The 23,007-nt window shown below is 40.6% G+C and overlaps 2 protein-coding genes and 1 long non-coding RNA gene across 3 annotated transcripts; 2 read left to right on the forward strand and 1 right to left on the reverse strand.

Moving 5' to 3' along the window:
* The first annotated feature begins 299 nt into the window (after positions 1-299).
* plekha8 (pleckstrin homology domain containing, family A (phosphoinositide binding specific) member 8) lies at positions 300-8,425 on the forward strand. Its single transcript, XM_008432487.2, has 13 exons — positions 300-521; positions 939-1,055; positions 1,141-1,296; positions 2,170-2,291; positions 2,525-2,683; positions 2,809-2,849; positions 3,046-3,170; positions 3,538-3,868; positions 4,461-4,546; positions 5,420-5,478; positions 5,763-5,964; positions 6,085-6,146; positions 7,163-8,425. The coding sequence occupies exons 1-13, from the start codon at positions 482-484 to the stop codon at positions 7,358-7,360; spliced, it is 1,698 nt and encodes a 565-aa protein (XP_008430709.1). The 5' UTR covers positions 300-481; the 3' UTR covers positions 7,361-8,425.
* Positions 8,426-9,932: 1,507 nt separating this feature from the next.
* LOC103478562 (uncharacterized) lies at positions 9,933-12,531 on the forward strand. The gene is made up of 2 exons (XR_001777453.1): positions 9,933-10,185; positions 10,827-12,531. It is a non-coding gene; the product is annotated as an uncharacterized LOC103478562 (long non-coding RNA).
* Positions 12,532-13,255: 724 nt separating this feature from the next.
* On the reverse strand, positions 13,256-22,869 carry colq (collagen-like tail subunit (single strand of homotrimer) of asymmetric acetylcholinesterase). Its single transcript, XM_008432486.2, has 17 exons — positions 22,418-22,869; positions 20,883-20,992; positions 20,605-20,706; positions 19,821-19,865; positions 19,648-19,674; positions 18,841-18,912; positions 18,179-18,241; positions 18,060-18,086; positions 17,934-17,978; positions 17,820-17,855; positions 17,600-17,680; positions 17,182-17,278; positions 16,465-16,595; positions 15,969-16,088; positions 15,738-15,879; positions 15,535-15,637; positions 13,256-13,520 (listed from the first exon to the last, which is right to left on the reverse strand). Exons 1-17 carry the CDS (start codon positions 22,512-22,514, stop codon positions 13,451-13,453), a joined length of 1,368 nt encoding a protein of 455 aa, XP_008430708.1. The 5' UTR covers positions 22,515-22,869; the 3' UTR covers positions 13,256-13,450.
* Between the last annotated feature and the right edge of the window lie 138 nt (positions 22,870-23,007).

A 23,007-nucleotide genomic window follows, 5' to 3' on the forward strand; every position in this document is an offset into this window, starting at 1 on the left:
GCCGAAAAAAAATGTTAGCAGGTGGCTTTTGGTCAATTTATGCTGTTGTACACGTTAACTCCTCCTTCGCCGCCAAGTTATCACTTCTACCCGAGTTATTCACCAGCTGACTGTTACGCAACGTAGCCATAGTTTGGCTGTCAGCCCCCTTTCACTACTATTGGTTGAAAATTTATAACCCCGCCCATTGGTAGTTTCCTCTGTTTCCATTGGTCATGTTAAACGCCAATCTTTACGATCCACATAATATTACTCCAGTCTCTCTTGACGTAGGCAGAAGCAATAATGGCAGCGTCTTTCATGATTGGTTAGACTTTTATTCACGAAGACGTTTACGTACTATTGTGGACGTAGTTTAAATGGAAACCCAAGGACGTCGCTCCGCAATTCACATTCTGGGCCCAATGGAGTCGCTGCAATCAGCTGTGCCACACATCTTGTCATAAACAAGTAATGAACGGTAAAAAGACGTAATTAAACAATGGAAGGTATGCTGTATAAGTGGACCAATTACATCAGCGGTGAGTTCATGTTATAATTAGGACATGTATTTAAACTTAGAGCTAGTTTGAGGGCAGCTAGCGGCACCGAACGTCAGAAGCTCACTTGAATTGAGTTTGAGATCGACAAGCTAACGTTAGCTACACTCATCGTTTAAATTTCGGACTTTATTAGTCGGTGTTAGAATGATTATTGTTACTACCTTGCCACGTGAGCTGTTCGCCGAGTTTTTCTTGTTTTATAAACATTTAAATAATAGCAAAGCAAGTTGGACTACTTTCCACTCCATCTGTCATTCTAATCTGATTTGGCAACTGATTAGTTGTTGCTAACTCAACGTAAATAACTCCAAGCAAATTGATCAAGCCCTGTAGCATTTTGTTATGCTGACATTAACACGACATGGATAAAACAGGAACTGTTGTGTCCGTTTTTAGGCTGGCAGCCTCGCTGGTTTGTTCTCGACGGAGGAACTTTGTCGTACTACGACTCTCAAGAAGATGCGTGGAAAGGTTGCAAAGGCAGCATCAAGATTTCAGTTTGTGAAATCCAAGGTCAGCGAAGCTCGCTTTCCCCCTGCACATTGCAGCTGTTGATTTAGTTGCAGTGCTAAATTTTTGTTTTCGATGCACGTTTCAGTTCATTCCTCCGACCCCACACGTCTTGACCTGATCATACCAGGAGAGCAGTACTTTTACCTGAGAGCCATCAACGCAGCGGAGAGGCAGAAATGGCTGGTGGCTCTGGGCACAGCCAAAGCCTGCCTCACTGACAACAGAACCAAGAGGGAAAAAGGTGTGGAAGCACAAACGGATACAAGATATAATAAATGGGGTATAATATTTGGGTGTTTTTAAAGTTTTCTACAAAACCGCGCAGAAGTCTTAATGTTTGCCATCCTTTTTCTTTTGTTGTTGTTTGAATCACAAATCTGTATGATTCAATTTGGCCGCAAAAGTGTTTTCCACAGAGCTAAGCGTAGGCTGCTATGTGGTTATGTTGTTGTAAACCCCTAGTAAAGCTACAATGGTTGCTTTAATTTAAAACAGAAATGACAAAAGTGATCTAAAGATATTGAGTAATATTCAATATTATCATATTATTCTCCATAATATGGTAATGTCAAATATGAGCTAAATTTAGAGGTAGTTTTCAAGTAGACATGCTTATTGCACCTAAAACTAGAATTGCTGAATGTATAGAGAGTTGATATTAGTTGGTGTTGCTAGTCTTGCAGTCAGGCGCTTATCATGTATGCAGGTTGTAGCTTGTTAGGTGTAATTTTAAAACAACCGTCTTATTAGGAGTGGTCGATGGATCTTCTTTAATTTCTACAGAATGATTATGTTTTTCATGGCCAGAAGCGTTTTTTAAAAATCCAAATCTGTTTGTCATAAAAGCAAGGGATTTTCAGGATCCTTTCTAAAGCTTCGTGGGAGTCTTTGCTTCTTGGAAGCAAATATATATATATATATATATATATATATATATATATATATATATATATAAAAAGAAAGTCATTCCTTTAACTCATAAAAGATTGTGAAGATTTCTTGTTTGTATTTCACTGTGGCAGGTAAACAGAATTCATACGCTCTGAGAAACTCGAACGTGAAAACTCCCTTTTTGAAACACTGTTTCTTTCTTCTACTTTTTGCACTGGAACAGAGCTTCAGGAGAACACGGAGGCGTTAAAAACCAAGATGTCAGAGCTCAGGTTGTACTGTGACCTTCTTCTGCAGCAAGTCAACAAAATCAAGGAGAATGATGAGCTGGGAGAAGCAGTGGAGGTAACGTTTGGTTGAGCCGATGAAATTAGAGAAGCCGTCGGTTCGTGTGAAACGGCTGTAGCGCACACTGCAGCTGCAATTAATCAAGCCTCTGCTCTCTCACTCACTTATCAGGGAAACAAGAAGTACATGTTATCACAAGTACTTATGTGTGTACATTTTGCGTCACCAAACAGCGCCGCGGTATCAGCACTGGCTTTGTGCTAACGTTGTTGGCTTGTCTGTTGTTTCAGGCTGGAATTGACACTGGAACCATGGTGAAGTCGACATGCACCACATTCCTTAAAACTCTGGAGGAGTGCATGCAGATAGCAAACCGTACTTTTACGACAGATTTAGGGACGCACAGTCCGCCAGGAACGCCTCCAGTCGCTGCGATTAAACCCCAGAAGGTACGTTTCCCTTTTAGACTCTCCAGTTTACCAGTTCAACATGATACTGGTACAATAATAACAATCCTATCTTGTTTTCAAGACCTGAAGTTATTTTAAACTCTGTACTTTGTTTTCCCCAACAGATTAAACATGCCAATCATTTAAATCTAAACCTTGGAGAAAAGTAGGTTTTTTTTTTTGTTTGTTTTGTTACTTTTGTGTAATTTTGCTCTCTTTTTTTTATTTAATGAGTCACATTAGAGCGTTAAAAAAAGTCAGTATAAATTTTCATTTCTAGTTCCTGTTGACTAAGATTATGATTTTGCAAAAAAAAGTTTTACAGGAGTTTTCTAAATACCATATCTTGTTGTGAATTCTAGGTGGAAAGATTTGACCGAAACCTCAGGAGAAGTAAGTACACATGGCAACCAGAACCAGAGCCTCGACTCCGGAGCCGAAGGACCAGAAGAGCCGGACAGAGGAGATCATCCTCCTCCCCCATCAGGTCAGTCAGGTTTCCTATCTACTTTACACCCGCAGGGGTTTCCTGATATGAAAATCTTATTTGCATTCCACAGATGTTTCCTTTTAACACACAGGGTCTTTGTATGTTAATGAGAGAAAGGAAATTATTGGAAGCACGTCTTTTGTTTGTTTGTTTCCAACCTATTTTAAGAATTAGCCTGGAAAGCGTTAAAGCTTTTACAAGAAAAGCTTTGTTATAACTAAGCTTTAGGTAAAATGTGAAATTGAATCACATCTCAGTTGGCTTTACAAGTACGCACTGTTGTCACGATACAGTAAAATGTTAAGAGTAATGAACTTCTTCGAATAACATCCCATATGCATGTGTCCTGTTTTGTGCGACGCAGACTTTGAGTTGTCAGTCGTTCACAGCAAGCAGGTCCTTCCTGCTGTACACATTACCCAGAAGGACGCTGAGATTGAGCACTACAACCGGCCATCAGGAGGAGATTCTGAGAAAACATGTGAGCAAGAGACAAGTGATCAAGAACTGCGCGAAGGGGACCAGAGCGAAAAGCACGACGGCGAAAGAGGAAAAAAGAGCGGCGTCGCGCTCGAGTGCCAGCAGGAAACCGTTTTTGACCAAGAAGAGAGCCAAGATCAATTCAAGACCCCGAGCGAGTCATCGGAGTCGGATACAGAGCAGGTGGACACTTTCTTCAACACAATGAGTCACAGGTACGAAAACGTCGCTCAGGAAAGTCCCGTCTCTCAGGAGTCTCAGGGTACAGCATGAGCGTACTGAGGGATCGCCTCTCGTTCCTGTTCCACAAGTATTAGAACCAAACAACTTAAGCTATTTAGCTACTGAACTTAACTCTGCATCGGTTAATTCATCTGCACTTAGTTTCTTTTAATATTCTTCAATTAGGTAGTATTAGATAGTATAAATAAAGTTATAATTAAGCATTTTATTATTGCAGCCTCTCTTTATCACATAATAAATTTCTGGGTTTTGAAGAGTTTATTTTGCTTTCTGAATACACTTAACATATTATGCTCTCTGTTAATCACTAGTGTGCTAGTGTGTTTATTATCTCTTCTGTCAATTAAAAAAAAAAATCTAAATCAAAATATGTTTATTTGTAGCCAAAGAAGCTAAGTAGTCCTCAGGTTTTGCCAGACTTTATTCCGTGTCGTGTTTCTTTGTGGATGTTTGTACCTTCTTTACTTTTTCTGTCCTGAGTTGAGTGAATAAAAATAGAAACAACTTGCATTTAATATATTGTCCTCTTTGAATCTGTCTTATTTTTTTCATTTTTTTTTTTAGATTTAGTGATATGAGACTGGATGACGACAATGGTATTCCTTCACAAGAGTTTTTGGACTCATGCTATGCAATAGTGCCCGTATTAGGTAGGAAGGTCACTTACAGTCGCTTCTCATGTTGCTCTTCCTCCTGCTCTTTTTTGACAATATACCCATCTGCATTTTTTATTTTTTTTGGTCATTTTCATAAGAAAATACTTCTTCTCCCATTCTGCTCTTGTTATGTGTGCATGCCACCTGTCTCAGATTCATTCTCAGCTTCCGTTGCCTTTCATTCATTTCGGATGTAATCAAACTTGAGTTGCGATGTCTTTATTTGTCGCCACATGTGAGAGTTTATTATAATTTTGGAAGCATACAGCAAGTAATCTGCCTGTACGCAAATACATACATATGCCTTCTGCTTGGCAACAAAGCAGAAGGCAAACTCGAGCTTTTAAATTCAACTTTTATTCTGAATCATCCTCCAAATTAACTGGGAGAAGTTCTGTGCACAGATGTTTTAAAGTGGCCAACAAGACAGGAAAGTCTCTAAGGATGGAGTCCTGTCCATTTACCATCATCTTAATAAATCCATGTGCTGAGTGAGAACTTACTCATATTAATCAAACTCCACTTGAGTCTGAATGTAATTATGTATTGCAAGCAGCCACCTCAGTTCTCACTGCAATCTTTATATGCTCTTTGATTATTTGAAGATGAGGAAAAAAGTAATAAGACTGTGTATTGAAAAATTATCTTAAATCATCTTATCTTAAGTTAAAAATGATCTTATCTTCTTTTTTTTTTAAGTCAGAATTATAATTTTTTTTAAGTCTGTGGCATGATAAACTTCTACCTCCTTCATTTAAACTTGCAATCAGTTTTTATTCTTTTTGATTAACTCATGCTAACTCAGTGCACCATAAAAGTGAAACTTCAGAAGCAACAGTGATGCTATTCTGGACTCTCTCTTCTCAGACAAACTGGGCTCCACCGTTTTTGCACCAGTTAAAATGGATTTTGTTGGAAATATCAAGGTAAGTTTATGTTCAGTTTTAAATGTAAAATATTGTTTTACACTGACTGACTTCTGTTTAGATTTTGGTGTAAATGTCGATTGGATCTTAATGTGCTTTTAAATATTGCGACAGTATAACTCAGCAAATAAACGTGTGATCTGGCAACAACAAAAAAAATAATAATTTTAACGTTTCATAAACGTACTGTTTCTTCACTTTTTAATAAGTTAAACCATTGGATTATAATGGACTGCATTCATTTCAGATGAAAGGCAGCGTAACCTTTCCACTGTTCTCTGCAGAAAATTCAGCAGAAGCTGATATCCGACCCCGGCAGCTTCCCCACCCTGCAGTCCATTGTTTTGCACGAAGTGCAGACGAGCGTTGCCCGGGTGCGCAACTCTGCGACCGAGGCTCTGCTGTGGCTCAGACGAGGCCTCAAGTTCCTCAAGGAGTTTCTGTCGGAGATCAACGCAGGAGAAAAAGACATCCAGGCAGCACTGAGTGAGTGGTGCATAAATCTACAAAGGTCTTCAAATATGTAGAACTGCATCTGTGTTTGCTGTTAGTTTTATGGTGTTCTTTAATTTTTGATTTTTTTTTGTTTTGTATTATTTCTCCTAGACAATGCTTATGGGAAAACTCTAAGGCAGTACCATGGATGGGTGGTGCGAGGTGTTTTTGCTGTAAGTATTTCTTGCACACGGAGGGTTCCCACTCAAGTATTGTATCAAGTATTGAGGTTTCTGGATCAGCGACGCTAAGAAAGTAGAGAGTAGAAAATGTTTATATATTTTTTTCTTTTACTTTTTGCTCCATCTTATTATCTGAAAGTTCCACATGTCTGTCCATTGTCCATCATCTACCCATCTGTTTTCCCATTGTCCATTTATCCTTTCATGTTTTCTGATTTATTTGGCTGTCCATCCCTCTGCCAAGATTATCCATCTGTCCCATTATTTGTTTCCGTCTGTCAGTCCATCCATTTTTGTCCTCTGTCTGTCCATTACTCATCTCTTCATCCATCTGTCTTTCATCCTTCTTTTTGTTGTCATGGAAAAAAAATACTTTTACAAGAGTTTAGATAAGAACAAGGAGGAAATTTATTAAGACCTTGTTAGGTGAAAATAGACATGCAGAGTCAAAGAAGCCCGTCAGGTTTTCTCTAGCTGACAGTGGATTCTGGCTGCTTTTTCTAGGTTCTAGTCAGTAGATCTTGCGACAACATGACCACATGTCCATCTACCCATTTTCCACAAATAGATCCATGTGTCTCTCCATCCATTCGTCACTGTCTATCCATCTGTCAATTTGCCCATCCTTCTCTTTGTTTACCCCTTGACTACCATTCATCTCTTTACCCTGCTTTCTTGTCCATCCATCTTTCCTTTATAAGTAATTTTATCCATTTGTTGGTAAGATTGATCTGTCCATCAATCCATCTCTCTGTTATTCTTCTGTTCATTATTAACTAGTTTTCCTTCCATCCATCCATCCATCCATCAATCTGTCTGTTCCTCCCTGCAAAATTGTTTAGAAGGAACTGCAAACTTGGAAGAGTTTATTTGTCCAGTGAAATGTACTGAAACTCTGTGCACACATCAACACTCCCCTCCCCCCTCCTCCCCCGTTTCAAAAAGGTTCCCTGTCTTGAAGTGTGACACCTAACCCACTGCTTTTTTGGTTTTTTTTTCCTCAACAGCTGGCTCTGCGAGCCGCCCCGACCTATCAGAGTTTCACCGCCGCCTTGGTGTTGAGAGAGGGGGATGAGCAGAGGAGCGACTTTACCAGCAGCATGCACAGGGACCTGGGAGTGTACCTCCCGGCCATGGAGAAGCAGCTGGCCATTCTGGACAAGCTTTATGAAGAATACAGCCTGGAGTCTGATGAGGTGGTGTGAAACCTGAAGGACAGAGTGTCGGACGTCCAGGGGCGACGGAGCCTCGCTGATGTTCAGAGCGGCAACGGACTGCTTGAAAGGAAAGGTGCCAGACAGTGCCGTTGGCGTACGTCATGGCGACCGGAGGTCATCCGGTGGTTTGCGAAGTTCACCGCAGTACAGTTTGAAGAGATTATTTTAAGCCGACAAAGGGTTTGTACAAGCAAAAAGTAACAACTGAAGAAATTGATACTCCTGGTCTGTTTTAAGACACCAGTGACGCTGAAAGAAAGGCTTTCAGTTACACAGACTCCAGCCATATTTGTACAAGGTGCCATTTGTTCCTGTATTTTTTTTTGTGTGTGTTGTGGCATTTTACCATTAGCCAGATTTTAAGGTGTATAAACTCCACTCTATTTATTTATTTTATGTTTTTCAAAAACGTCCTTGGAAGCTGTCTTTTACTACCCTTTAATGTCACAAAAGTTTTATTTGGGTTCATGAAATGGAGAGATGCCATGTAATAGCACAAAGCACTTGTGGCAAAATAAACAGTCATAGTGTCACATCACCCATTACAAGTCTCCAGTATTTGATAGTGCTTTGCAGGACTGACTCATTTTTTTATTTTTATTTTTTCTGTTTCTTACATTGGCTGTGAACATATTTTGTGTAATTTTATTAATTAAATTATTTCCCTAAAACAACCATTTTATGATGCATTAGTTTTGTTTTACATCTCATTTTGAGCCACAGTGTTAAGAGTTTAAAGGGACCAACGAGGAGAAGCATAAGCCTCTGCTGCCTATTCAGTGATGAAACACAAGAATGAAATGTTAGTGAGATAACTTCTGTTTATGCTGAAACAAGCCTATTCATTCAGTGCATCTGACGTGTTTATGGTGTAATAAATCCGATTTGACGTGTCTCTGAATTGTGTACATCCTCTGGATGAATATTGGATCCATGGCGCATGTTTATTGAGGGCATGTTTGATATATTAAAGCAACACACCGGTGCCATATTGGACTGAAGATGAGTCAAATGCTTGAATTTTGCCAAATAAATTAAGAGTTACTAAAGTGACCGTTTTTTTTTGTTTTGTTTTGACTTTGTGTCTACTCAAATTTATTAGTAGTTCAATTTTTCTTTTCTCTCTCACCTCGTTTTGAATGCGTGCATTACTTTGTGATGTCAGTTCTCGTGCATTTGTTCAAATGCTGACTAATGATAGGAGTGTCGTGTGACGCTGGCTTTAAGGTTTGCCTCAGGTTGAGTCATGGTAAAACAGAAGATGGTGTGGTGGGTTGGTTTCTGAAGCGAATACTATAAAATTCATAATTTCTTTGTAGAAGTTGTGCATATTTTTCATCACTAGTAATGGGCTGTTGTATTACTACCTGATTATGTACTGTTCTAATATTACAATACCAAAGATTTTTCCATGAACAAATATAAGACTCTGAATTTTTTTTTACCTAATAAATGATTGAGGAGCTTTGATTCTGCAGCAACCTTCTGCTTAGGAGTTGATTAACTTTTTATCCACTTCCAAGCATATGTAAGGGATTTAATGGATGAAATTAATTAATTTCCATTTGGGATCATCCATCCATTTTCTTTACACTCTTGTCCCTCAGTGGGGGTTGCTGGTGCCTATCTCCAGCTAACGTTCCGGGCGAGAGGCGGGGTCACCCTGGACAGGTTGCCAGTCTGTCGCAGGGCAACACAGAGACACACAACCATGCCACACGTACTCACCTAGGGACAATTTGGAGAGGCCAATTAACCTGACAGTCATGTTTTTGGACTGTGGGAGGAAACCGGAGTACTCAGAGAAAACCCACAGAGAGAACATGCAAACTCCATGCAGAAAGACCGGGGCCGGGAATCGAACCCAGAACCTTCTTGCTGCAAAGCAACAGCTCTACCAACTGCACCACTGTGCAGCCTCCATTCGGGATCAATAAAGTATATTTGAATTTGAAATGTCTGACCCTCCACCGAACTTTACAGCAAACTTGAGATGCTCTGACACACATTCTGAGTTTGATACCAGACCAATTTTGAGTGTTAATTATCAAAAAGCTCAATTTGGTCTCTGGTTTTTGAATGTCCTGTAGATCCCTTAAGTTACTCTCAAAATATTGATCTAACCAATGCACACATGTACAGTTGGATGAACTCCACTTGTTTTTTTGTTTTGTTTTGGGTTTTTTTATGGTAGGAAAGAAACAACCGACCATTTGGCTTGTATATTGAATTTCTGGTAAAAACTCACGTGCTAACATGCTAACAAGGATATTTTTCTACCTGTCTTAGCTTCTTCCTCACTATTCATTGGGGGGAAAGATAAAGATACATTTGGTTCCTTCTCCGGCCTTGTTAATCGCAGTTCCAGTTATTTAAAACATTTTAATTATTTCTCTAGGCATGTTTAATTGAGCAGTAGGTTTTCGTATCATTTCAAATTAAATATGGGAATAAAAATCTTTTTTCTTTTTTTTTTTTTTTTTGCTGTGGTAGCCATAACAACAACCTACACATATTCAATAATGCTGTCGTGTCGTAGCCTGTCTACACAGCTGCGACGGAAAGTGTCAGTGATTAATTTGTATTCTCTCATGATTGTGTCAAACGAGTATTTAGACTTTGTGTCCTTGACAAGAACATGCCTCTCTGCGTGCCAGTGATTCCTTCCTGTGGGTCAGAGATTGTCCCTTGGCCTGGGTCCTGCCCTGCTTTCCGTTCCTGCAGTAAACGTTTGGTCCGCCCTCATCCTACAGCTGTAGCGTCACACCAGAATGAGGAGGATATTATTACATCCGTTTGTTCACGTAATGCCAGTAAGAGTTTAACGTCAAGCGCCGTAATTTTGAGTGATTTTTTTATTTGAAAGTGCTTTACCTCCTCTTGGGCTTTTATTTTGTTAAACATAACAGACAGGAAGTGCAACTCACTTCCTGCCATAGTCATCATCATACCACTTGGTTTTGTTTCTCCTGAAAGTTAGTGGGATCAAGGTATTTTATATTTCGTTGTTTGTTAAAAATAATATTCTGTTGTGAAATGTTTGAATGTTTTGTAAAGTTTGCCCATTTAGCAGATTTTAGAGAGGTAATTATTTTATTTTTATTTTCTTTGCTTTATAAGGATATATTAATTTATGCTCCATTCGAGTTTTTACAGGGTTTCAAAGTGAAAACTGTACAAAAATGGAAAATGAGCACTAATAAAGGTCAGCTGGAAACATCAGCACACTTCATCATTACCTAGCCTGGTTTGCAACAACCACAAACCTCAGTATGTTTTATTTGAACTTGACTTGTGAGACCAAAACAAAGTACTGAATAGTCATGAATTGGAAGGGAAGTACAATTTCAAGTACAAAATAAATAAATAAATAAATTAATAAAAAGTTTGGCATGCATTTGTCTTTATCTCGCTGTGGAACCACCTTTTGATGCGCTAGTGATTTTTGTTCCAGCACTGAGACATCTGCGGGAATAAATGCGATTGGCCTGGTCAGAGGAATTGCACATGATAGGATGAGTATGCTAAGGTAAGCTTTTACTCAGGCATCTCCTTGGACAAATTGTCTTGATGTGATTTGGAAAAGGGAAACAGTATGTTAATATACTTACCCAGTTAGATGCAGCCCCGAGCATCTCGGTTGCAATCCTGGCTAGCTGCCCGTTTTCAACTTTTATTGCCCAGAGCTGGTCTCTGGGTGCAGACGCGGCTCTGAAGGGCTCGATTGAGGCACGCAGATAGTCTGGAAACCTCTCTTGAAGGCTCCTATAAACTATGGACTGTGATTTATATGAATAGATTCAGCTCTGGATAAACTATACTGAAGAGTATCCAAGTTTCTAGACTTTATTCCCTGTCCCAGGTTTCACATGAGAAATATGACAATTTATATAACCTGCTCCAATTCAATCCCAGTCTATATGAAAGCTGCACACATCTGTTAAATAGCCATTTTCTTCTTGCTCTACAACATATGGATATGATTTTTTTTTAGACATAACCTTCTAATTTTGAAAATTTGACTAAAGAAATATGTCTTGTAGCCATCCATCCTTTCATTGTGCATTCCTTCCTTGGGGTGTTTCCAGGTTCCATAAAACAAAAACAAAAAAAGTATTAATATTCTCAAAAGAAAAATCTGAGAGGTCATGACACCTTTCTAATGCAACAGCCAGGGTAGCCGTAGACAAAACCCTGGTTTTGTTTTTACCTAATTAACATCTGGTGCTGAGACATCAGCAGCATCTCCCTCAGTTCAATCATATGAGGTCATTTAAATTATTTATTTTTTTATTGGATTCTTTTCTCAAAATTTCCCACAGCTACTGTAAAAATCATATCAGAACAATGAAACATAAGTCCCGGTCACAGTGCATAATAATAATAATAATAATAATAATAATAATAATAATAATAATAATAATAATAACTTCATGAAGCCTGATGGTACAGTACGTTACCACATGCATGTTCCAGCATTGTTGTGCATACACAGAATCACACACAGACACGACAGTCACAGCAGTTTTCTAACAGTGTTTCATCTTTAGTTCATGGCACAGTTCACCACTATAAAGTTCATCATACGTACGGTAATAAGCTACACTTAGGACAGGGCTCTCCTTTAAGACACCTGTTACGCCAAAGACTGGTGACTAACAAAACAACGCTTGACAAAACTGGCGCATTTCCCACCGTCATGCATGCAGACGTGATGCATTAACAGTCTGAGCTCGGGAAAAAAGTCTTTCTTGGCACTGGGACTCATACGGTAGCTTATGGAAAATGTCAGCTTATATCGGCACGGTTATTTTCAGCACACAGCAGACTACATGTATACGCGGTTAAAGATACTAATGAGTTTCTCCGTTGCTTCATAAGACAAAACTGGATAAAGAGGTATTAAGAGTAGATACAGTAATGACCTTAGAACAGACAGGAATTTTTAATTCCTCCCCCCCGTAGCAGCTACAGATAAGTCCAGCTGGTTATGTGCAATGAGGAAAATTAAGAGCAATAACAGTTTCGAGCCTTCACATCTTTTGTTTTTTTGCTTTGAAGCACAGGGGAGGAACGTGATTATGCATTATTGTATGTGTCGAAGGTTTCGCTTGTGTTACCTGTGTGCGTCAGAGTACAGTCAGAGCCATTTAAAAAAACAAAACAAACAACAACAACAAAAAAACAAAACAATAAGAAACACAGTGAGGCATGTGTGGAGCTACACCAGTTCCTGAGTTCGTGTTTGGATTTCTGAAATCTTCTACAGACTGAGTGTAACTCATGTTTCGATGTACGCCGACGCTGCGTCAGCCACTGAAGGTTTTTAGACCTTGTGAATCATCTCTGTTTGCAGAAACAATCTCGTTTGACGATCAAAAATGCCTTGATACTGAGAGGCTACAATAAATAAGAAAAGAAAAAGTATTTTAAGTGTCCTGTCCTGGCAACCTAAGTAAACAGCAGAGTGGGTCCGGTTGCCTTGCAGTGTCAGAGGCAAATTTGGATGCTAATGTTGTGATGAGTTGAGCGCGGTTTTAGCCCAGCTTCATGCAAGAGCTGTTTGCTGTCATCCACCCTGGAGTAGAATGTCTCCGGATGCCCCCGCTCGCCTCTCTCCTGTTTCTTTTGTTGCGGTAACCAGGTCAGGATAAATGCGCTTCTGCTCCAGCTGCTGCTTCTCTGGAACACAACGCAGTGTCTCTTAATTAGGCCTGCGCGGCCGTCGCATTCAGAAGGTTTGGCTCCAGTCCGGTGCGGCCTGTCGAGGTCCTGCTCGTTAAGACGGAGTGCAGCTGTCCCGCACGCTTCTGACGCCTTCGCCACCGGGAGGGCGTCTCCGCAGAAAAACAGATGAGTTATGTGTGCATTTGTACATATTTGTCAGCTTTTTTTTTTTTTTTTTTGTTCTTTTCAGTAGAACATTTGTCGCCTCTTCCTGCAGAGTCTTTTGCTTTTTCAGGACATTTTTCGTGTTATCTTTTTTTTTTTTTTTCCCGTATTTTGCATGAAAACAGTCCCGTCACGCGTCGAGCAGCATTACACGAAGGATCCGGCTGCACAATCCAGATTCCCTCCTCAAGTGAAGAATTTGCAGTTTGTGGAGTCAATTACACAGTACGGTGTGCACTTGAGGAAACCATAAGACCTATAATTGTTCAAGAAAAACATTTACTTCAGGATGATTATTATTATTTCTCATACAGTAGTGCGATAACACATCCAGTACTGTTCACAAGATTTTTTTTTGTTTTTAGTCCTGCCTAATTTCTTTGTATTCTTATTGAATATGCCAAATTTTCTGACCACTTAAAATGCCTGTGAGCAATATTTCTATGTTAAGTTTTCTTTGTATTTTGGCTGCTTTTGTACTTTTTTTTCTTATGCTGTATCTAATCATGACAGCCTAATGTGCAATATGTTTGTTTATAAATTAGTAAAGTGGAGGGGAGACATAGAAATGTGGTGCCTAAATAACATAATAGTGCAGAAGAACAGTGTGTGAAAGCCATATCTTTCACACACTGCGTCAGGAAAACAATCCTGACAGAAAAGCTGAGAGAAGCACTCGATTGCTACTACTAAAAATTACTTTTTGTGTAAATTGAGTCAGTTAAAAAAAAACTGGACCCGTCTAACCAAGCGCCTGAAAATGCATCTAACATTTTCCTTCTGTTTTACTGCCTTGTGAAAGTATTTGTACTCCTTAACTTTGCCATGTCGCAGTCAGAAACTTGCATTGATCTTATTAGGAATCTACAAGATAGATCAATGCAAAAAAGTGCATAGTTGTGAAGTGGAACTAAAATCATATAAGGATTTTCAAAATTGACAAATAGAAATCTAAATATTATGGTGTACCTTAGTATTTTGGCCTCTTTACTCAAGTATTCCTAGATAAGATAAATTATAATGATCTGCTTTCAGAGGTCACCAACTTAGTAAACATGTATATTGATTTAACCTCAGTATGCGCACTGAACCGGAACATCTGCCATGATGGGGCAAAGAAGGATTCTTCATAAAGTCAAGAAACTTGCAGAGAACCTTGAACTCATGAGACAACAAACAACAGTGTCTTCAGTCAGAGGTTTCTTCAGCTCTGCTGCAACACAGAACACTACAGGAAATTCCTCTTGCCCACAGTCATCAGCATCTACAACAACTCTTTGAAGAACTTGAGATAATGAGCTACATTTAAACTAATTTTGAATTGAATAGTATAAATTCTATAAAATGCTTTAAATGAACAGAACATTTTCATCGTCAAAACCAAAGAACACCGCAGACATGTCAGGGTGAAAGTTGTGACGAAGTTTAATAGAGCAGGGTTAGGTTAGGTTATCAAACTAAATAACTGTTTGGTCCATCGTGCGAAAATGGAAAAAGTAGGACAACTTTTTCTCATCAGCGACGAGAAGCACGGAAAACCTTTTAGAGGCTTCAACTAGGGGATCCAGACTTATATTTAATCGATAAGCTACAGCTAGACTTTTAAAAGTAATGCTCAGAGATGTTCTCCATCCAATCTGACTGAGTGTGAACTGTTTTAAAAAGACAAATGGGCAAAAAAAAAAATGTAAGTCTCTAGATTTGCAAAGCTAGTAGAGAGCTCAAAAAGACCTACAGCTGTAACTGCACTGAAAGGCAGCTCTGCCAAGCTTTGAGGGCTGAAGAGAAACACTTCCTGCACTTTTCAGCTTTTTATCTCTAAAAAGCTTTAAAAATAATTTTCCTTCCACTTCATAATTATGAACTAATTTGCCTTGCGGTATTAAAAAAAACTGGCATGAAATAGATTGAAGTTTGTGGTTGTAGTGTGTACGTGTGGAAAAACATCAAGAGAAATTAATGCTTTTCGAGGCACTCTATATGTAGACTCAGTGCTTTTTTTGAGTCAGGAGCTTTTTATGTCTGAATGACTCATAATGGCATGGGTTAAGTGTCTTCACAAACAAACATCATCTGAAGATCAACTCTGTATCGACAGAAAACAAGTAAAAAGCAGCAAAATCCAAAGAAATACTTAGAAAAGAGCAGCTTAGAAAAGAAAAGCAAACAAATCTCTCTTTTTACTACCAAAATATATAAAAAAAAAGTGATAACTGACTCTAGACTTTTGCACACAGTGCCGTCTAAGCACAGGTATATTTTGCACTCACCCTGGAAGATATGAGTTACACGTTTGGTATCCAAAGTCTTTTCCATCACACTCTTCAGCCCCTTCATAGCGGTATCCGTCTCCACAGTAAGCATGTTTACACTCTACAGTAAGATGAGACAGCAGGAGCGTGGAGGTCAGGTTCTACGTGCGCAGCAAAGTAGAACTAAGGAGGCTGTTGAAGAACATTTCGCGTGTACTTACTAACACAGCCGTCCGTGACAACTCTGTTCCGGTCGTCACACTCCTCCCCGTTGGGGATCTGCACTATCCCGTCGCCACAGTAACCTTCGTCGTCAGGTGCGTTTTCCATGGACTGGAAGGGCGTCATCTGGAATGGAAAGGTCTTTTGCAGAATTTTAGTGACTTAAACAAAAAAGGGAAATAAATAAATAAAAAAGAAACGATTGGACAAAAGTCTGAATGCAATCATACCTGGATTGGCAGCCAGCCGTCGACGTCTTTGAAATAGAGCGTTTTCTGGTCTTTTCGGAATGCGAGGGCGTTGTCGGTGTGAAGGCGCTCCAGTTCTTCTTCATTACTCACCACAAATATCTGAAACGAAACGCGAACAGGCCTAATCCAATGCTTTGGTTTGTTAAAATTGATTACATTCGATTGCATCATATTATGGGGGCTACTTTTCTTCAGCGGGGACAGAGAAGTAAGTCATGGCTAAATGTGGGATGTAATACTGGAAGAAAAGCAGTCGCAGGAGACTTGAGACGGGAGCAGAGGTTCAGCTTCTAGTAGAACGGCAATCCTTTGTGTTGGTCACATAAAATCCCAATTAAAAAAAGCAATTTTTTTATGGCTTGGTAGTGGAAAAACCTAAACACTTTTACATAATTAACAAATTTAGTTTCTCAAAACATTTGACTGACATAACTCCCGGTGCATATTTCTGATAGCCACACAACGTTTTCCGTACCACAGGCACTTTGGGATAGCTCCCTGTGTTGGCGTAGTCATCAAACGGCGAAGTACTGAGGGAGCTGCAGCCACAGTTCCCAGGAGGACCCGGTGGACCTCGAGCCCCTTTTGCTCCAACCATGTAGAGCCCTGCAACGAGAAAAAGACACGGATTATCAACGCACTGCTGAAAACGCGGAAAGGACAAATGAAAATGACATCTAAGGGTGAAGAAGAAACGTCGAAGCCCAGCGTTCGGTTGTCTGAATAAGCTAAACGTGATCAATAACTGAGAGTGCAGGCGACAGAAGGCGATTTAAATACCAGAAGTCGCTGTACACAGTATCAATGATTCATCTATCAAGAAGCAGACTCAATTAGTGCACAAGTTGAATGTCACTTTGATTATGTGGTGACATAATATTTTCTAAACTGCAGGGAGGCCTGCCATGTGTAAACTTACTTTAGCCACATGATGTCATCATCACAGCCTCCAGTTTCAACTCGGGGCTCACATGTCTTTACCGCTATATAAGACTGCTGGTGATGCATGGCCCATTGCTCTAAAGTGTGCTTTTCTGTTGCTGAGTTCTTTCAGCCTTTTGACAAACTTTAAGCCAAAAAAATAAAAAATAGCACAAAACAAAAATCTTTTGACATCTAAGTTCTGCTCAGTCACGGAGAACTTTTTTCTTTTTTAAGTCGAGATAAATTTTGAAACTTGTTGCACATGTACCTGCGGCAGGTAAACCAGGAGGTCCGGGGTGACCAGGAGATCCCTGAGGACCTGCAGGTCCGATGGGTCCAGTTTTTCCAGGGTCTCCTTTCTGTCCCTGAGATGAAATAAAGTGCACAGAGTTAAAATAAACAATGTGTTTCTGAAATAAAGGCAACTTTAATACATCAAAGTCAAAATCAAGTTTTGCTTTAGAAACATACAGCAATCTATTGAAGTCAAAAAGTATCCTAAGAAAAATAAAGGTGAAAAAAAAAACAAGTTTATGCAATTCTTAACCTGTTCTGATGGTTTACACGTAATTCCTCCCAAAGTGAAGATGTGCAGGGATTAGCAACTTAATAAAAGGCTGAGTAGTAAAAATAAGTTCCAACATGTTTTTCTAAATGCACTGCACAATTTTACACAATCTTCTCGCCTGTTTTCCTCTCTTTCCAGGTCGGCCTGTCGGTCCTCTGTTTCCTGAGATTCCAGGCTCTCCTTTTGGACCCATTTCACCCTGCACAACAAGTGAGATCAATGGAATATTCAAAAAATAAAATAAAATAAGAAGAATTCTAACGAATATTTTACCTAGTCATATGTTGCACTTCTAAGAAAACAAAGAATAAACGTCTGCTCGTTTGAGCCTTACTTGCCTTTTGTCCAAGCATTCCTGGGAAACCCATGGCGCCCTGTGAACAGAAAACAGCAGATGCTTCATGTTTCATGTAGCGCACGTGTTCAAACCTCTGCTGACGCGTCGCGCTCACCTTGTCTCCTCTAAGTCCAAGCTCACCACGATCACCTCGGGACCCCTGACCGAGAAGAAACGGTGTGTGTACTCCAGATGGTTTATTATCTCCTTCAAAGCGAAAATGAGTAAAATGATAACCTACCTTTTCCCCTTTGTACCCAGGTAAACCCTAGGATTAAAGAGATTTAAAATAATGAGACAACAGTCAAACAAAAAAAAAAAGGGTAAAGTTGACACCAATGCTTTATGTGTGGATCGTACCCTTGGCCCCATTGGTCCTCTAGATCCGGGCAAACCCATCAATCCTGGGTCACCTTTCTCACCCTGATAATATAAAAAAAATACATAGATATATTTAAACATGTGGAGTAGGTTAACTTCTTAAAAATACGTCCAATTACACCCTAGCTGAAAATGTTTCCCCCCCTACTTTCACTCCCTGCTATTTACAACCTTTCAAAAGTATTCAGACCCCTTGTTTCAAGATAAAAAAAAAAAGCTTCCCCAAAGCATGATTCTGCCACCGCCGTATTCCAAAGTGTGGATGTTGACCTCAGGTGACGTCCAGTGTTAGTTTTCTTCCTCTTATAGCAACTCTGCATGTAGAGCCAAACGTTTGATTTTGGTCTCATCCAAATCTTTACCATTTTTCCATGACTATTGGTGTTGTGAAGTGCAGGACTAATATTTGTCCTGTCAACAAATTTGTTCACCTAAGCTGAGGATTTTTGCTGCTCAAGAGTTACTGTGGGACTTTTAGCTGCTTCTTTTCTGAACTCCTCCCCTCCACCGGGTCTCCCGAACGCTCTGCGGTGCCTCTTGACTTCGATAAAGCTGGAGAAGCATGAATACTTTCTGCAAGTCGCTGTGTCGGTTATACGGCGTTTCACAAGGTCTAACATTATAAGGTCTGACTTACTCACTTTGTCCCCAGGTGGTCCCGGCCATCCTGCTGGTCCCTGTTGCCCAGGAAGCCCAGGAGGCCCAGTCCGACCCTGGTGTGACACATCAGCTTCGTAAGTTTATGAAATCAGGGCTTTTACTGTCACTTTGTTTTACAGGTTTAGAACAAAACCAAGAGAGGGAGAGCGAGGGAGAAGTCTGAATGTTACATTAGATGACAGGCAGGACGGTGCAATATCTGTCCATTCCTGCTGCACATGTAGAGGCAGAATGGCTTTAACGAGCACTGTCACTTTGCCCTCTTTAATTAAATGACGGCTGTATATAGAACTGGGAGTCTTTGCTTGTTGGGAATAAAATGATTAATGATCTGGCTGAAGCACTAAGCTAAATTGCACCGCAGTGCTGCAAACCTGCTCGGTAAGGGGCTGCACTTACTGCGCCACAACACTGACAGGAACGTTTTGGAGCTCACTTCTCATCTTGCTTTTGCCAAGAAACAAACAAGCAAACAAACAAACAAGAGTCTCCTGATCTTCGTCTGGAGATCGGGAGATGTCCTTCTTCTCGAGCGCGACTGTCCTGATGCCGCACGCTGAATCATGTCAGCGTGCATGGCTGAGGTGTTTAGCCTCAGCAGCCCCTGCTTCCCTTGCATCCTGACAGCCTGCCTGCTCTGTCTCCTGTCAAGGTTGTGCGCTCGCACACAGTGCCTCTCTTGATGTGCGCTCGCTTGCAGGGGATGCGGAGGAGATGCTTTGTGTCACTTTTGAGAAAACTCACTTACGGCGGCAAGGAGGGACGGCATGATTGACGGGGGCGCTCACCTTTTGCCCGGGTCTTCCGATTTCTCCCTGACGACAGGATGCGGAGGAGGGGACAAGGACAGCAGGCGCTTAATGAACTTCCCAAAAGCATTTTTCAGTTATGTGCAACAGGTCAATTCAATCTGCCTTTTCAGGAATAATTACAAGAGGAGGAAATCAAATAAACTGCTTACTTTTTCTCCTTTAGGCCCTCTCATTCCGGGAAATCCAGGGGGACCCTTGTTATCATAAGAAAACACAAAAATAATTGGTTATGAATCACGTAGATAGCCATCTAAATTAGTTTTACTGTCGGCAACATGCTTCTTGGAGAGCAGAGCTGCAGTTTTAATTAGCTGAAGGCTGACTGGTCTCTATTGATTCGAGAAGTGCCTCATGGGTCTTTTTGATAGACTGAACTGCAGTCCATCTGGTGGCGTAAGCAGAAGCCTCACGAACCGCTTGAGATAAGCTGCCTATTACTCACAGAAACTCTAATTTCTCGGCAGCGCACAGATCTGCCTCATAAGCATAAACGGAATCAAAGTGGTGTTGGTTTTTTTTTTTATGTATTTGTCATGACTTGAAAACACAAATGCGTGCACGGCGTGCGTCGGAGATCCCTGGAATTTACGCGACACAGCCCGCCTTTCCAGCTCCTCGGACAGTTTCTGAGAATGATGTGTGGCACACTGGCCGGCAGTGGAAAAAGGCTATTTGTGTCGCAGCTAAATGTGGCGCGTTAATGGACTGTTGTGCTGCAAGGGCCAGAGAAATCCCCATCTTCTCCGCAGGAACTATCAATTTGGAAGGGGAGATTGGGGCAAATATTTTTTGCCAGAGTGCCGATTCGTCACACTTTGTTCCTTTCTATGAAGTGATTTGTAGCCAAGATTGTTTTGGGCGTGAAGCAGGATGAGTTGGACGTGTCGAAATGTCAGCGACAAGATCTCGAATCCTAAGAGTTTGCTGCTTTACCTGAGGCCCAGGCGGTCCAGCGGGGCCAGGAGGGCCCTGGACACAGGCAGAACCTTTACTCTTATGGCCAGACTCGCTGCCACGACGTGAACCGTCTTCCTCCTGTAAAAAACGTGAGGTTTGATTTCGACTGAGTCAGATCTACATTTAATTGTCACAATATAGCCAAAAACACCAGGAGAGCTCTAGTGCCAAACAATGTCTAGCAACCCGTATGACTGTAACCTAAGGACATATCAACAGCTTCATACTCCACAATAGAAAGTCACATGACTCACAAGTGTGTGGCGGCGCCAAAGTGAAGGGGGTGGAGGAAAGAGCGGGGGCGGTGGAGGACTCAGTAAACAGCATGGGTTAAATCTCTTCTGCTGCTCCTGGGACCTGAGAGCTGTGCACAGCGTACATGCGGTCACAAATTAAGCCAGAGGTTAAAAAGTTTGCTTGACCTGTCAAGTTTATTTACCTGTCGAAATAGCGAGCTGTTTATGCAAATATTCAGTTGAAATCAATCATTGTTTTTACCTTCTAATTTAACTTTACACTAGTTAAAAAAAAAGTAGTCTTAGTAGCACTAAAGTCTCAGCTTGGCTTTTGATGCATCAGTCAACAACAAGACCAAATCAATGGACGGCTCTAGTTGCAAGTGTTAAACTTGTGATCGTTAAATCAGAGGCTCATCAGGAAACTAGTTATGTGAAGTGTTTCAGCCAGACTAGTAACAATTGGAAATAGTAAAAATATTGTAAATAGTCTGCTCTTTTAAAATGCTGTATCAGGTTCAATGACTTGATAAAATGCTGTAATTAAGCCTAAGTGTGTGTTAGTTAATTGGGTGAAGCTTTTCTTTTTTTTTGCCAGACTAGTGAATTGCAGCATTTAAAAATGTCAACTAGTTTACCAATATGAAGTTAATGTTCCAACATATAGGTATAGGCAATACTGCAATTCATTTGCATAGTAAACACAAATGGCTAAGAAACGTTTACTGCTTGACTTGTAACATTGCTTTTGGTCCTCATGTTAAAAAGTATTTGAAATATTTTAACATGTTATTCACCTAGGTTAGTCTAATCTCCTGCTGACTAGGAGGTCAAAAAGCCTTCTAGTTAGCACTACTAGCCCAGCACCATGTCTTACTTGTGGAACGTCTGCCCTGCTAGTTGTACTAGCAACACTACCAGTGTTTTTTTTCTTTACTATCTCTGCTAAATATTGATCTAGTGAGTTCAAATGTTTTACTGTAATGCAATATAACTCCTGCAGAATAGTCACAAACTGGTTGGCAAAAATGATGGCTGATTTCAATGATATTGAATATTCACAAAAAAAAAAAAAGAAAAAAAAAAAAAACACGACTCGCCACACTGTTACAACTCATTTCTGACCTCATCGTAAACACGAGCAAAGAAATCTTTAACTTCAAACTTGTGCCCATGCATCTGCAAAGAAGCAACAGTGTGGAGTGATCCGGCATATTTTGGTAGACACCTTACAAGAGGGTACAAGATGCACAAGCAGCATAAGCAGCACGAAAACAGGTGCAAAATATCAAATCATGACACCCAGACAGAGATATGAAGTGCCTCTCGCAGACGGACTGAAGCTCTTCTCACTATTTATAGAGGCATTTACAGTCTACCTCAAGGGAAACAAGGAAAACCCCAGAACAACCCGACAGTATGAGATCGCAGTGAAACTCACAATCTGTATTTCCAGAAGCCCTCAGCCCATGTGTAACGCATGCACTTAGTGCAGTAACTCACTCACACAACAGCCCACGCATGTGCAAGCTCGTGGTTTTAAATGCGCCTACCTGCTGGGAATGACAGGAAGCTGTCCAGAAACGAGGACTGAGCCAGGCAAAACGAAAACCACAGTGGCAGACACAGTCCAACAGCGAGGAGAGTCATGCTGCCACAGATAGTTGCCCGACTTTGCGTCTGAGCCACAGCAGCCTTGAAACTCTGCCTTTCTCTCTCGGCTCCTCTCCTCTCCTCACCGTCCTCTCCCTCTCTGCCCTCCCTCTGCGCTCGCTCGTTCTGCTGGTTTCCCTTACGCCTTCACAAGAGAGTACGCTGACCAATACCCATTAAATCTTTCCTCCGCATCAGTGTGCTCTAAAATTACAGGAGACAGCACACCAGCTGCCCTCAGTGCCAATATTAGATCCCTACTACTGTAGAGGGGTCTTATTGTTGTTTCCACTCCTCGGTAGGGAGTCTTAATAAAGACAAATCCACAATTTGCCATCCTGAAAATAGGACAACATATGAAAGAGTGACCTCAATTAGAAACTGCTGCTATTTTTTTTTTTTTTTGCAATATAAAATACATTTTACTTTTGCACTGTAGTGTCAAAGTTTTCTTAGTCCACATGACATTTTGCCAAAAGTCTTTAGGAGG

This window comes from Poecilia reticulata, linkage group LG16 (genome assembly GCF_000633615.1).
Source record: "Poecilia reticulata strain Guanapo linkage group LG16, Guppy_female_1.0+MT, whole genome shotgun sequence".
In the NCBI taxonomy this organism is placed as follows: domain Eukaryota; kingdom Metazoa; phylum Chordata; class Actinopteri; order Cyprinodontiformes; family Poeciliidae; genus Poecilia; species Poecilia reticulata.

What these genes read in the sequence shown, in the direction of transcription:
- plekha8 (XM_008432487.2), top strand. Translation starts at nt 482, where the DNA reads ATGGAAGGTATGCTGTATAAGTGGACCAATTACATCAGCG. An exon ending in GTGGACCAATTACATCAGCG is followed by an intron (nt 522 to 938) that starts GTGAGTTCATGT and finishes GTCCGTTTTTAG; the next exon opens with GCTGGCAGCCTCGCTGGTTT. An exon ending in AATCTAAACCTTGGAGAAAA is followed by an intron (nt 2,850 to 3,045) that starts GTAGGTTTTTTT and finishes TGTGAATTCTAG; the next exon opens with GTGGAAAGATTTGACCGAAA.
- colq (XM_008432486.2), bottom strand. Translation starts at nt 22,514, where the DNA reads ATGACTCTCCTCGCTGTTGGACTGTGTCTGCCACTGTGGTTTTCGTTT. An exon ending in CTGGACCGCCTGGGCCTCAG is followed by an intron (nt 19,866 to 20,604) that starts GTAAAGCAGCAA and finishes TATGATAACAAG; the next exon opens with GGTCCCCCTGGATTTCCCGG. An exon ending in CTGGAAAGAGAGGAAAACAG is followed by an intron (nt 17,279 to 17,599) that starts GCGAGAAGATTG and finishes ATTTCATCTCAG; the next exon opens with GGACAGAAAGGAGACCCTGG.